Genomic DNA, 15951 nt, shown 5'->3' on the forward strand with positions numbered 1-15951 from the left:
CACAAACGGTTCTTCCAATACGTTGTTAGTTCTAATATATTCCAATGTCTTTTAAATAATGCTTGATATAAATGTGTGTATATTGTTTACATTACAAATAACATGATTAATAACGTAAATTTTCAGAGTATCAAATGATGTCTAAAGACCTTGTGATTTTACATCGTGTATCCGCGCAGTGAGTGGATAGGGTATATATTACATACTTAATAGACAGGGGATAGAGATACGGAAGTTACGCTCCTTTATCTTCACGATGTCTTTCCGTAGGCGGGATTTAAAACAATACGGTTATTAAGATGTACTTACGTGAAGTACCGGTGTTGTACTGAAGTATGTGGCGGAGACGAGCGTGACCTAGTGTAGTGTGTTTCATTCCTTGTAATGTATAACGAATCTTAGTACTTGTATCCTTAAATATTATTTTGATACTGACATGTTTTCGTATAACAAAAATGTTATAGAATCAATGAAACATGCTGTAAATATCATCTACAGATAAGTTTGGCTATGGTTTTCGCTCACAAAATGGTGAGTCGTTAAGGAATATAGGTCAAACCGAGTTGTGAACCACTCCTACCTTGCCAAAGTTGCTCAAAGGTTGGTTAGTGCACCGTAAGTATAAAACACCCAGAGAACACGTCGCAGAATGCGTAACTGCATTGTATATTGAAGAGACTGGAAGGCGACTTTGGGTCCGCCTTGGTGAATATCGTAGAGATACAAAATCCCTGAAGGGAAAGAAATTCACCCGATCAGAAAGGAAGCAGTCGGAGTCCCAGATCAATAAATCGGGGAGAGAATACAATATAGTCAAAAACACATCACTACTATGATGCAGCTTCCATAAAAAAGCCAATTCTATAATGGAATCGAAATGGAAGTCGTCTGTTTTTCATAAGATTAAGCCGATGTTTTAAAAAAATCAGCTTTGACAGATTTAGCATGACGTAAAGTATACAAATTGAAATTTGTTATCTAAGGATATGAAATGCATATTAACATTTATGATGTGTAAAATCACAACTGCTTACATATTTCATTTGACGTGCATGATGCACAGTTCACTGGCGAGGTAGTGTCTCCTACAAGTAGCAAACTCTAGTGCATCAAATGTATAATCCCAAAGTCCGCATCTTCTCGGCATTTTCAATACATATGCTAAATGCCATTATGTGTCTTCATTAATCTTAACACTCCACGCCAATATTTTGTTTAGTATTACGGTAACGTGCGTTATTTTAGACTACCGGCGTCATACATTCGTTGTTTCATAAATTGATCTTTGTAATGCTTTTTCTTCTTTGTCAGAAAATAACTCCTTATATCCTTATGACTAATATGGATAACTAATATCCCTATGGTAAGAAAAACTAGTCAAAATAACCAATGCCACTATTTTGAGAAAAATGTTCAGATCCTTTTTTAACCGAAATAAAATCTGCGGTATTAAAATGAGTCCAACGTGCGAGCCGCAATTCCCACGGGGAGCAAACCTTATGGGACAGCTTTTAAGTGTTCGTTTCACTCAAGCACTTTTCTAAATTATTACGTCATAACAAAGCTTTGTGTGATATATACCAGTGATCCTTCATGATTGTCGAGAGATCTTCATTAAAATATCATCATCAGATACTGCAGTACTTTTTTTTCAAACTCCTTAGTTGGGGTAACGCTGACAATGTGCAAAAATAAAAACTCGATCCTGTCATAATTTGTCTAGAAATGCTGGTGTTATAACCAGTTTTGGTGATAAATTGAGAGAAAGTTATATTTGGAATTCTTAAGAATAAGACAAAAGGGGAGCTTTAAATAGGTAGGCGGTCAGCGAGGGGCATTATATGGACGTATTTCTGTTACCATTTACTAAAATGGTAGGATTTCAGACTAGTAACTACATGGTGTTTTCGATTTTGCAATCACATGGTGTTTATACTAATTATTCACCTGCAAATATGTAAAACATATCCGTCTGCAAATATGTAAAACAACCGAGAAACCTTAGTAATTCAGGCTACTTCTAAAAGGTCTATACTTAATATCTGAGCAATCGTGTATTCCAGCTTTGTGCCACTGACAATGATTATATATTTTCTGTTGTATTTTGACAACATTGCTATGATGTCATCTTGTATTTTACTCTATGTTCTCCGCCATCTTACATAAATGGATTGTAATATTTACTTGTATGTACATGTATATTGTAACTCCTATATGCTATCCGTTGCATTTGGAAATAAAGAAATTAAAATGATAAGTTTTCCCACTAGTTACTATAAACTATATGTGGTGATTCATATTAGTATCTACAATGTGTTTTTGGTATCAGACTAGTAACTACATGGTGTATTTAAGACTAGAAGCTATACTATAGATGTTATCACTTTTGTAATGACATTGTGTGTTTTCATATGAGTAATTATATGACAAGTTTTCACACTAGTTACTAGAGGATGATTTCGTACTTGTAACTTCAGATTAGTTAATACCCCAGAAGTGTTTTTCCACTGGTTAGAACCATGTTAAGCATGCTTTTACATGATTACTAAAGATTGTAAAGTTAAAAATAACAAACACAATGGCATCAGATTAGACAATTTCGATATTTGATAAAGTTGTACATACCAGGTATTACATATAATTTTCAGAACGTATTAGTTTGCAAAAAATAACAAATATTGTGTGATTTCCCAACATCAATTTGACAGCAACAGTGACAAAAAAGAACAATGTTTGACCGTACAGACAACGGTTTGACCGTACAGACAACTGTTTGATAGGCAGTACGAGTTATAAGCAGGCGGAAGCTATGTTTTAGTCTACGTAGTATCTAGAAGCATCTGTTAAATGTGTTTCCTTGAACTATATGATAATTGGGGTCAGTAATTTTTCTCATTTTGAACTATATGATAATTGGGGTCAGTAATTTTTCTCATTCTAACAAAGCTTGAAACTTTTACCGACAGCTTTCACACACAGCTTTTGACAAATGTGCAAGTGCATGGTCCTTAAATATGACAACGGTTCTGTAAACTTGAAAACTGTTTTATAAACTGAGTTTTGGAAACTAAACAAAATTCTAATTGATGTTAAAAGGGTATATGAATTTCCTTTAAGAGTGAAAGCATTTCCAAAACAAATAGCCGACAGGTTAACTTTTATGTAAGCAGATTTAATTTCCAAAATTCGTGAATGCACAACAATGAGCCAATCTCCTATTCACAAAGGTTGCTATTTCAGAGAGGCAAATAAACAGCCCATCCATATAATAAAAACACCATGTATCCCTTTGCTGAAACCTATGATTCCTTATAGTCAATGATTTTAATTGTTTTGTATGCAACAGATAAGGGAGCAAGTACTGAAGACGATAATTATCAACTATACAGCGTCCACAACCAGTCCAAAAAAGAGAATCGTTTCCACATTGTAGCAAAACATTTTACTGATAATAATACATTTCGAGAAGTACTGGTATCTTTTCATTGACTGTGAACAAAGTACTCGGTGAACAATATTTGCATCTTAATTGATTTAGGTTTTGTCAGCTATAAATAATAAGATAATCAAGAACTGTATGTTTTTCACAATCTAGAGTCAACAGATCTTATACAGTTATTGACTTTTTTTAATGTATGGCTATCTTTACAGGTGACAGCTGTATATAGAACATTCACAGATAAAATTTTACACAGATGAAATCAACTTATCTTACCTTGTGTATTGATTGTATATGAATACCTGTACAATGCAACAAAGCACAAAAAAAATGTCTGCAGTTTTGCATGTACAAACAAACATGTACAAATGTGTCCAAGGTGATGTGTCTATGGCTTGTATAACATATCACTAATAAACCATGTATCATACATGAATATCTGATAAAAGAAAATAACAAATACTAAATAAGTGATCCAAGCGTCGTCACCATATTGAAATGTAATTCGATAAATTTTATTAATATTGAAACTGTAAAAGTAGCACACTGAAACTCAAACAGAAAACTTATAATAATGTGAAAGTGAAAATAGTCAAGAAACTCCAACAGTAGTTTGTCAACTTCAAAATTATTCTGTAACTTTGATAGTAGTTGGTAGGTCAGGTGGTGGAGTGGATAGCACTGTCACCTTTCACCAAGTCGGCTTGGTTTGATTCCCTGATTGGACGTGAAAAGGTATGAGGTCACCTGCCAGACCGCGTTGGTTTTCTCCATGTTCCTCGGTCGGTTTCTTCCCACATCAAGACCCTCAGTGAGCTAACATCCGGGCTAACAAGAGTGATTCATATAAGTTGAAATAACTTTTTCATAATTGTTGTAAAATGAATAATGTCTATATTTAAACTTTCATAGTGGCCTATACATTTGTAAGCCATATTAGTCCATTAACTTACATTTTGGACACTCCCAACTTTAGTTTGGAATATCTATCATCAGTTTTGAAACTCAAATAGCTCGCTGTAAAACTAATTATTAGTCTGAAGAATCTACCGACAGCCTAGAAACTCCAATGAGTAGTAAAGAAACTCCAACAACAGTAATGGAATGAAAATTCTGGAAACTCTTATGATGATAAATTCTAACAAGTCAGAAAAGTCTAATAGCTATCGGTAAACTCTTGTAGGACTTGTGTGGTAGCTCTCACAATAGTCTGGAAAATCTTAAACAATATTTTGGTGACTCCGATAGTTGTGGTCCAGTATTACTGATAAAAACCTTGGAACTCGTGCAGAAGTCTAAACACACATTCTCTTGATAAATTATTACATTAAAAGCAAAAAGATCTTCTGATAGTCTGAAAGTTCTAAACAAATGAAATGACCATCATTAAGGAAATCTTGTTCATCATCAGAAAGGAAAGCTACTTTATAAATAATAGAAATATTTATCAGCAAAAAAGTTACATTTACTCAACTGACTAGATAAAAATATTCAGAAAGGTACTGTTTAACAACAGAGACATGTTAAAATTTTGTCATATTTACACAAAAATGTTCTCAGCGGTCTTTAATTTAATCATGATACATGTATCTGCTTCTTACATATTTCATTTTCTTTTTTACTTTTCTGGCCCTTAGTAAAGCAGAATTTTTAGATATTTGAAGAAGGAAATAAAGCAGTTAATTTAAACCCAGCTGTGTTTGTCACGACTTAATTATTACAACAATGACAAAAAGAACAATATTTGACCGTACAGACAACTGTTTGATAGGCATTATGAGTTATAAGCTATGTTTTAGTCTATGTAGTATCTAGAAGCATCTGTTAAATGGGTTTCCTTGAACTATATGATAATTGGGGTCAGTAATTTTTCTCTTTTTGAACTATATGATAATTGGGGTCAGTAATTTTTCTCATTCTAACAAAACTTAAAACTTTTACTGACGGCTTTCACACACGGCTCATAATTAATTACAAACGGCTTTTGACAAATGTGCAATGCATGGTCCTGAAATATGACAACGGTTCTGTAAACTTGAAAACTGTTTTATAAACTTAGTTATTGAAACAAAACAAAATTCTAATTGATGTTAAATGTTTTGTTTTACTTTTCTGGCCCTTAATAAAGCAATTTTTTTTTTAGATATTTGAAGAAGGAAATAAAGCAGTTAATTAAAACCCAGCTGTGTTTGACACAACTTAATTATTTTGGGGTGTAATTATAACCAGATAATGAATTATCTGTATTTTACACCAGTGGTGATGTTGGTTTTAGTTAGCTGGGAACACTGACACAATACAGAAAGAATTAATAATGAAAATAACACATAATCAGGAAACTTGAGCAACAGCAGTTGGTTAAAATGACAAGAAGCTGGACGGTCCATTACAGTACAATCAATAAGTGAATCATAATCATAAAACAATAATTACAGCATACAATTACTGTAAAATTATATCCCAACAACCTGTAGAAATTCTTAGCATGTATACAAAATATAAACACTGAAACATTCACCAGAGAAACACAGGTATACATTTTAACTACTGTGAAAATTACTTAATAACTGTAACACCACAAAATACATGACTGTCATGTATGACTGAATTATTTATTAGAAGTTACACCAGAGAAACATGGAAGTAAATTCAATTTACTGTCAACATTAGTCAAACATTTATCGGTATGCAAATATACTTGCTATAAGTAATATTTTGTGTGATAATTATGAAACTTTGTTAAATGTTCCGTTAACATTTATGAGAAAATTCAGGCAAAAATTATTGCAATTTCATGAAGCTTAACAATTATCCCACACCAACCTTACATATGCAGATTTTGCAGTTATGTTCAGTTCATGGCTTCAAGAATTATCACCCATCCAAAAATAGTTTGCGTGGTAGTATATTGTCCAACTACAGGCTCTTAAAATTCTTACTCTGAAAGATGGGATTTCCCTGCCGTTCTCCCGAGGTGTGGAAGAATGATTATATTTAATGGTACAATTTTCCAGCAAATTAAACCTGGCAAAATGGTGTACATATATATACATGTCTGAGACGGGAAATACATTTAATTTACTTTATGATGTGTTAATAGTCACTATAATAAATCAAGTCACTCCAGAATCTGTTATTATTATCACAACACATATGTAATGACACAATTATTCTTAATTAATCCCATAGACACCAAAATCTTGTCTAAATTATATAAATTTGCCTGAAATTGCTACATCTATGTTGTACATAACATAATTGTGTTAGTCACAACTATAATTTACACCAAGAAAAAACACACTGTCCCAACATGACTCAGTGATGTTACAGAAAAAAAAAATGTTCTCGTAAACGGCTACTACTTCAAACACACAAACAATTTCTCTCTTCAATAAGAGTAGGTATAAAAACGATCTTCCCTGAACAATACAAAGCTGCGGTTAAGAGCAAAACAAGGTCATCGAAAATACTCTATGAAAGTTGATATTACAATATTAATTGGAAAGTAAAAACCAAATGCCCATACAAGACAACATTGAAATGAATTAATCACATTTGAACAAAGGTCTTGTGTTTTTTACTATGTATAATTTAAATATTCAAAGATTTCTTAGTGGAAAAAGTTGAATAAACATGCACTCCTCTTAAAACAGGCCTGCTTCAGGATTTTAGCAAATTTCAAGTTGTAATTGCAAAAATAATAAAAAAATATTTGGAGAGTGTATTTCTCAGAAATCTGTGTATCCTTTTGTTTTTTTAAATGATGTTCCAACATTCCAACATTTTCCTAATATGGTTATTCAGCAAAGATGAAGAAGGTGTAAGACATAGGGTAACAGGAATGGATAGTGCATCAATTACCAAGTCATTTTAAGTATGTGTCTTTTTGTAACTCAATTTTTTGCAAAACTCTTTAAATTAAGAAAATAAAACAGGACAATAAATTGATTATATCTGATGATAAAAGACACCACTGATCTGTTTTTTCTTGACATGGAGCATCCTCCGTTGTGTAAAGAAGATAAACAGCAAGGATTTTTTGCGGCTGAGTTATTTCCCTTGGCAATGAATTCATCTGACATTTTGATACTGTGCATTGTTTTGTTTTTATTTACTATTATGTTTTCAAATACTCAAATTTATGACAAATGTAATTTTGTAAAATGAATGCCAAGATTTGTTATATTAGAACAACATCTGTAGAAAATGACAAAAATATTTCATAACTTCGTGGTAATAGTTTTAAAACATTATTCTGACTTGATGGTACTCTACCTAAATTTGATGTACAACATTACTAACTGCTATCATTATATTTTAACCTACCCTGGAGGTGCGTAATCGGGGTCAGTTTGACTAAGGAAATACTGCATACATAAGTAAAACACACACATTCAGCACAATATGGAACTGTTGAAGTTACTGTTGTACATACAGTACAGATAAATATGACAATACAACATGGTCGTCGGCAAACATATTTGTGTAATATATATTGCCCTCTTTTTGTTGACAAAAATAAGATTTATCTAAAAAAATAATTATATCTATAACCTTTAAACAAAGAATAAAATATACCAACCAACAATAGTCAGCAAAATCCACTTAATTAAATTAACAATACATGTACATTTACCTCAAACTAATTAGACATGATTAAAAAAAATAACAAACTAATTAATTAAACGAACATTAGCACAATAAATATTTAAGCCAAATAATTTATTTTCATTAAATCTCATTATAAAGTAACAATACTTCAATAATATAACATTTATATACAAGTTTTACATTAACTAACGGTGAACTTCACCTCAAACCTTTGAGTCAAGGTCACTGTAACCCTCTTCACTAAGAAACAAGGTCATGTCATTAAAATGAACTTCACATACATGTATTAAGGTACATATGCATATTTCTTTGGTTACACTTTGGATACAATCCTAAACATAAACGTTAAAGTTGACCTTCATCTTTATCTTGAACTCTGTGTAATTTAGAGGTGTTATATACCTTGACCTTTCACTGATGTGAACTTACCACAACGAGCACATTGAAAAGTCATGGGTATATGTAATGGTCGAGGATCACCAGAAGTCATGGGTATTTTTAATTGGTCGAGGATCAATCTTAGTATGAGACTGATATAATACTGTAAGTCTCATATAAACCCTGAACTGTTTAATTCATCATTGTGAAGCTAAACTTTCCCAGAAAGCTTAACTCAGTATGTCGAGTGTGGTACCTATCAGGAAAGGTGCCGATCCTGAAATTCACTCTCAACCTTGATGCTAGCTGATCTAATGGCGGCCCAGTCATTGGGACTTCCTGGATTTTCTTTGTCTGCCCCTGTAAAAAAAAAATGATAGAGATAAAGAAAAATCCACCGTCAGTTCAAAATTATCGATATACTGGATTACTTGTCAAGTATTAACGATCGTGGAAGAAATTATTTGTATCTAGTTATCATCAATACATATTTCTATGCGCTTTATATTTCACATAGGTTGTCAACTTCCAAACCTGGATCAATAAACTTAACACAAATAGGAAGAGCTAATGACCCGTATGATGCATGCTTTACTATGCAGAAAAGACTAAGGCCCCTTTCGAGTATCCGGTTCAACCAGTTGAAACGGTTGAACCTGAAAGTAAACGATAGGCGCAGATCTGGACTGGGGCCGACCTCAGGAATATTCGGCACGTGTAGATTGAGGGGTCCAAACGTGCCTTACCGAAACTAAAATGCTGACTATTGCTAGTTTGATTATTTCTTTATGAAACAATGTTAATCCAGATGCAGATTTTAAGATACGTTGAATAATTTTGTGAATGTGTGAAAGATGGACATATTATTCTTGATATATAATTATTTATTCTGAAACCGTGCATTTTTTAGCTCTGCCTTCAGTTTGGTACAAGTGTGTTCATTTATCGTGGAATATTTCTGCACATACTGAACAGTTTATACCGGGAAACACAAATGCGACCTTATTGAACACAGAAAACAAAATTGTTTTGAAAGATATAAATGCAAGATTGCAATGAAACAAACATTTTTTTCTTTCAAAAGGAATCAAAATCTTCCATTTTTTTGAAATCAAGTCAGAATCATTTTGATTTTTTTTAAATTAACCGTATTTTTTTCAGGTTTAAGAAACTAAGCTCAAGTCAACAGTGGAGTTATCTCCCTTTAGTAAAATTCAATATAATAGTTCTGCAAGCTTTCAGTAAGGAAAATCGAGTTAAATATTGTGATCAACCAAAATTGCAACTTCAATCTCAGTTTTATTTCTTGGTCTATACATAAAACGTGAACACAATGAGTATATCCTGCACAGTTAAGCAAGTGTTCGAGTACAGCTTTGCTCCCAGTAACTTACCGTGCCTCTGTTCTGGAGGAGGTATACTCAAACCACATGACATGGGGTATCAATGTTGAGTCTCTTAGCATCAAAAACTCACCTATAGGGCTGCAAAAAACATAATTTATACCATGATAAATGTTATTAAAGTCTATTCTTAAACAGCAATGAAATAATATTAACTTTTTGAGTAGCAACAGCACAACATTCATCTCTTGCATTATTACCATGAAAACAAAATAATATATTTTTTCACAATCTTTAATACATATATGTACACCCTTTAAAAATATCTTCATTATAATAGTATGGCCTTTTGAAGTTAATAAGGAGACTGGTATAGCTGGACCAGTCTTATTTAAAAGTAGTCAGACAGAAAAGGTGACAGCAGAGTTTCATATCAAAGAAAAACTTCCATCACATTTTAATCTACAGCAATTTATTTTTAGAATTGGACTTTATAAGAAAATGTTTAAATGTCTATTGTGGACAGATAATATCTGGATTTTGAACATTATAGAGTTCAAGCTTGCATGTATACATTGTACATATCATGACCAAGCATTACATTTTCTTGTTGAGGTCCCTTTAAATTTGTTCTGAACAGCAAGAAAAAAATATACCAGCTAGCAACTTTCTCTTGAAAACAGAATAAGAAATACACTGTGTCTAATCCAGACTGTACAATCAAGAATTTCTTTTACATCCACAAAATAATTAGGTTCAGACAATGTAGTCAAACCTGCTTTTATGACCACCTGTATTGAGAGACCACTCATATTACCAGTTCGAGACCACTTTTACTATTACCCATAGTAGCAATTTTACTTTGAACTGAACCTGTATTAAGAGACCACCTGTGATGAGGGTTCACATTTTGGGCTTCTCCGTGGCGATATCTTGATGCAGATTGGTTGTATTTAAACAAGCAAAAACTATAACCTCGCAAATGCACCAAATTGTGTTGTTTAATCGGTGTCTAATATAACTTTCTTGTATTTTTCACACTTTTAAAAAATATAAAGTAAACTTAAAATGCTTGTTTACCTACTAGATCACTTATAGCTAAAATATTTCAATGTTTCCATTGCCTTTTCTCCCCCAGTAAGTTTATATATATCTTCTATTATTTACCTACAATTTTGCAGGAAAATGAAAGTGTTATTCAGCAAGGTTTTTCTGCTGTCAGGTTTCTAAATTTTATAAAAAAAAAAAAATTAAATTATAGATATTTGTTCAAAATTGTCTCCCTTTAATAATATACTGGGCATGTATTAGGATATATAAGAGGTGCAGGGAGTAAAGCCAACGCTGTTGTTATGCTTGCATGAATCTATGGGTCTTTTACCCTTCAACAGGATACCTGAAAGTATGCAGGGTGCTGAGCAGTAGTAAAGAATCAGGTAGTGGTATCTCTACAGGATATATATTATGCATTTTAACGTGTACAGTAGATTTGCATCCAAAACCATGATTCTTACCTTGATGCCAAGATTGGGAAGAATGGAGTTAATATAACACAGACAGTACAAAACCATGCTGCTCCAAAAAATACACCCAGCAGGGTTCCACAAGACACCTGCCCAATGGTGTGATACCCTAAATACACCCTGCAACAGAAGAGATGTCTAATGTAAAACTATATCAGAAAATGTCATAATCACATTGATACAGGAAAAAGAAAAGAAAAATCAGGGCTGTCTTTCATGAAGCTGTTCTGAAATACATTTTAGCATTGAACACACTCAAGATTCTGTAGTCCAATCAATTCTTCATCATGTGATGATTTTTCTTTCAATCATTCATATGAACTTTGGAGAAACTTGAAACCAATTTTCCATTTTTAATGCCTAGAATTTACTTTTGACTATAATTCTAGCGATTGACAAGAAAGTTGTAAGGGCACAGATTTCAAGCTTGAGCATGAGAAGGATTTCATACCTGGATACCTTCATATACGAGAAGTAATTTAGCAATAAAACAGAATGGTGTTTTACATGTGCTTATGTATAAACAGAAAACACATTAATTAAGTAAGTTTGGAAACAAATTAAACATAAACAGGGATACTAATTCTTTTCACTCTAATCAAGCATACATTTCTACACAAAAGCTACAGGATTTCATAAGATGACAAAAATCAATTTCCTTTGATCAAGTAGAAAATTTCAGGTCAAAAGTATGTCACGCATGACTTTTTACATACCTGCTGTATAAAACAATAGACGATCCTATGACACATATTGCACTGACACAATACTTCCATACATCGTCTATCAAATTATAATTTTTATAAATTCTGAAAAGACAGAAAAATCACAAACCGATCATTGTTAGTGGTACATACCAGTATATTTTACTTTACATATAGTTTTCTGGGAAATATATTTTCTAGATAAATATGACTGACATTTTCCATTCACGTTTTTGATCATCATATCAGAATATATTAAGTTACAGCTTTGAATGCACAGTCCATGAAAAACAGTTATGCAGAAATATCTTTTGTGCTTGAAAGACTTAACTGGTGCTATAATAGGCATGTTCACTTACCTAAGAAATAAAAAAAGAATCATGTATGTTGAGAAAAACCAGGAAAACTGAGCATGGCTTGATGGCATTCCATACTCAGTGTAAAGCTGACGATCTGCAAAAAATAAAAGAAATGAAACTTCAATTCCAGAACAATATAAATGACAGATTATAAAGTTACGCATAACAAATGCAGTAAAACCTTGATAATGCCCTTCGTTTCATGTTCACCTGGCTTACCGCCAACATATTCCAATGTCCCTTTTTCTTGTTTTCCTAAGAATTCCATTGTTGATTTTCCTCAGTTTATGGTGGTATTTAAAATGAATTTCTAGCCCTGTACATGTATATATATAACAACAGTTTGGTCAGCTGTAGCATTGATTGTGGAGCTTATTAACTATTTGAGAAAAACGTGTAATTTACCTATTGGTTTAATTTTACACTGTTGGTTACCTGCTTTAATGGACTGTTAATCATAAGTTAACAATAAATTAACAAAGCTTACTTCTGACAGGGCGTGGAGCTTGTATTAGATGCTTCAATACCCAATTAATAGCTTCATTCAGCAGTAGACCAGTAAAATATGAAATCTGAAATTTAGAACAAAGAAGTTAATAAGAGAATTATTGTATGATTACAGACAAGGAATGGGTAATCTAGTTAAGCGTGAGATGTAAGAGAGTAACTTACAGTATATCTATATTGCCAATGTATACGTTATCTACACAACAATGACATATGCATCTTCGCAGACATGTTGATCAGAATATTTTTATGTTAAAAAGAAGATGTGATGAAAAATATTACATGAAAATTTAATGAGCTCGCAGAATTGATACATCACCTTTCAGAAGATAGAGTATACATGTATATGTATACATAAAACAAGCTTAGAGCTCGCATCCAATATAGGCTATTCCTAAATGTAAATATGGGAGAGTGGACACTTTTTTTGTGACGTCCCACTACCCATAATTATATATATGACACAACCACACATACTTTCCAATTTATGGTGCCTCCCTTCCCCTTCCTCAACCAGTGTATCTGGAATAACTTTTTGCAGTGAAATGTATGATGCAGTCTAGAAAATTGATATATACTTACAGTGTGAAGATCCCGCCTAAATATAATTAAGGTTATAAACCCTACTATGATACAGAATGGCAATAAACTGGCCCAGGCAAGGAAGAATCCTATAAAATCCCCTGAAAATAAAAGCCACAACAATATTAGAACAATTCGTAAATCAAGACGAAATCTCTTGTTTTTCCAGGATGATATTTTCCAGTATAATTTGATTCTATTTCTCTTCATAATTACAGTTGAAAGATTTGAACAAAGATATCGATGTTCTACTGGCATGCATTGGTTACAGAGACACAACATGGTTTATATATACAAAATGTTTAATTGATCTGAATGTCTAGGTAAATTTGAAATTGTAGCTTTCGACCTTTATTAATAATGCATAGAGCTGTCACGATACACTTTATCCACGATTCGATACGTATCTCGATATTTGTACCACAATTTGATTTGATACACCTTTATTTTAAAATATCAACAAAATGAGATATATAAGCCGTCGATACCTGAAACCCGAAGTGTTTCCACACTTTTGATTTGAAGCTTGCCGGAGCATCAACAATTTTCATTTCCTTACTGCGGTCCGCCATTTTGTTATGAATGCTTTGTGAAAATTACATCCTCGCAGCCAATTGGCTGAGGGTTTAGAGATCAGTCAATGAAATTAAACGTCTCATAGACATTTTGGCTAATATTCAGATCGTGACGTATCGAAAATCAGGAAAAATATATTGTGAATCGAACAGAACATAAATAATCGCTGTACAAGTGCATTGCGGTGAATCGTGACACCTCTTATAATAAATTATTATCTATGGTAAAAGCTAAGTTTAACCACCAGTGATGAACCATAGGAAAATTGCTTGAAATGAATAACTTACAAATATAAGTTATTTACAGTTGATAATAATAATAATTTGAGGTTCTTATATACCGCTTTATCACAACCTAGTTTGTAGGTCGTCTCAAAGCCGTTCACAAATTATTATCCGTGATTATTAATTATAGCCTCAAAAATCTAGAACTGCATGATGATCGTGATAAACAAACTTCTACAGTACAACATGTACATCTGTTAATTTTTTGTTCTGTATACAGTAATTTATATGTTACATGAATGTTTTGTCAAGCATCTATTGCTGGTGTAGATCACAGTCTGATCCTTTCTAGTATCCTTTTTAAATTGTACAACATTTGTTCCAATAACTGAACATGTACTTGTATTAAGACATATTTCTTCAAATGATTTAAGACAATGTAGACAATTGAAACAACCTCTAGATATAATTTGTTAAAGTGATATTTTTTATATAACTGTAACAGGAAAGAAAATAGTGTGCTTCCACTGTGGGTTCGAACCTGCGATCCCCAGGTTCCTAGTCAGACGCTCTACCACTGAGCTAAAGGGAAATTCCCTCTAGCTCGAAGCTGGAAGTTGACCGTAATCCTATGTACAATGAAAACCTGCCACATAACAATTATAATTACCCCTTTTTTTTTTTTTTTTTTTTTACAAAAGTGGGTTTTAAATATCATAATTATTCATATATATTTTGCGATGAATCTGCATCATGTTTCTCCTCTGTTGGTAGTGTCCATCTCAAATATGGAGGTCATACAGATTTGAATTCAATTTAACTGATTGCATTTTTCCAATTCTTTTACAAACTGGTACCTCTGTGATCATTCCTTGTTACTAGGAATGTGTGTTTTGGCAACAAAATAACCAAAACAATGTCAGAAATACACATATGCTATACTGATATGGGTCACAACACACATAAACATATGTTTATGTGTGTTTGTACATGTGACCCATATCAGTTTAGCATATATGTGTATTTCAGACATTTGTAATGAGACCCTATGGTTGAAGCAAACAAATTATTCAATGGTTAATAAAACCCCTGTAAGTTTTGCAATGTCTTTTGAGGGAAAAGTTTAAGTAATGGAGATAATACTGTTATCAACATGTCCGGGAAAGGAATCTTGGTCACTGTAATTTTGTCCTACTTTGAATACCGCCCTATTGTATCTGATCATGAGCTGTAAGTTCTAATGTTTAACAATTACGTGGAAAACACCCAATATAAAAATATATATTATAAATATTATAAGCATAGAAACTACTTGTTAGTCAGCACAGTTTATGCTATGATTTTGTGACCACGGAATGTAGCTGTAATCTTATTTACACTCATGTTCAGTAGGGCATTCGGTTTTGATAAATGCACATGAGTCCTGTATGAATATGCTTACAAATTGGAAAGGCCATGCGCCTAAAAATGCAATTGAACATTGATGGATATATCACCTTTTGGGTATTCTACATGTGTAAGAGAAATCGATTTCCATAGTATTTGGGATTCTCCATTAAAAGGAGAAATGTCTGGCGAATCGGGTCCACTTTCGACATCCATGCTGGAAATGTGACTTATCTCAGTGCGCATGTGCAAATACCGCATTCCTATGTTAAAGATTATGTGATTGGTTGATATTTATGATGTGTAAACAAGGTGCCAA

At 32.7% G+C, this 15951-nt stretch overlaps 1 protein-coding gene across 1 annotated transcript; it reads right to left on the minus strand.

The window, feature by feature from the left end:
* Nucleotides 1-2584: 2584 nt before the first annotated feature.
* Nucleotides 2585-15863, minus strand: LOC110464413 (dolichyldiphosphatase 1-like). The gene is made up of 8 exons (XM_021519614.1): nt 15743-15863; nt 13447-13547; nt 12845-12929; nt 12358-12451; nt 12011-12103; nt 11286-11414; nt 9823-9912; nt 2585-8788 (listed from the first exon to the last, which is right to left on the minus strand). Exons 1-8 carry the CDS (start codon nt 15846-15848, stop codon nt 8755-8757), a joined length of 732 nt encoding a protein of 243 aa, XP_021375289.1. The 5' UTR covers nt 15849-15863; the 3' UTR covers nt 2585-8754.
* Between the last annotated feature and the right edge of the window lie 88 nt (nt 15864-15951).

The sequence above is a fragment of the Mizuhopecten yessoensis genome, unplaced genomic scaffold, assembly GCF_002113885.1.
Source record: "Mizuhopecten yessoensis strain PY_sf001 unplaced genomic scaffold, ASM211388v2 scaffold10987, whole genome shotgun sequence".
In the NCBI taxonomy this organism is placed as follows: Eukaryota; Metazoa; Mollusca; class Bivalvia; order Pectinida; family Pectinidae; genus Mizuhopecten; species Mizuhopecten yessoensis.

Coding starts and splice junctions, on each gene's coding strand:
- LOC110464413 (XM_021519614.1), bottom strand. CDS start 15,848: ATGGATGTCGAAAGTGGACCCGATTCGCCAGACATTTCTCCTTTTAAT. Junction 11,415..12,010: donor TCTATTGTTTTATACAGCAG/GTATGTAAAAAG, acceptor CTTCTGTTGCAG/GGTGTATTTAGGGTATCACA. Junction 8,789..9,822: donor TCCTCCAGAACAGAGGCACG/GTAAGTTACTGG, acceptor TTTTTTTTACAG/GGGCAGACAAAGAAAATCCA.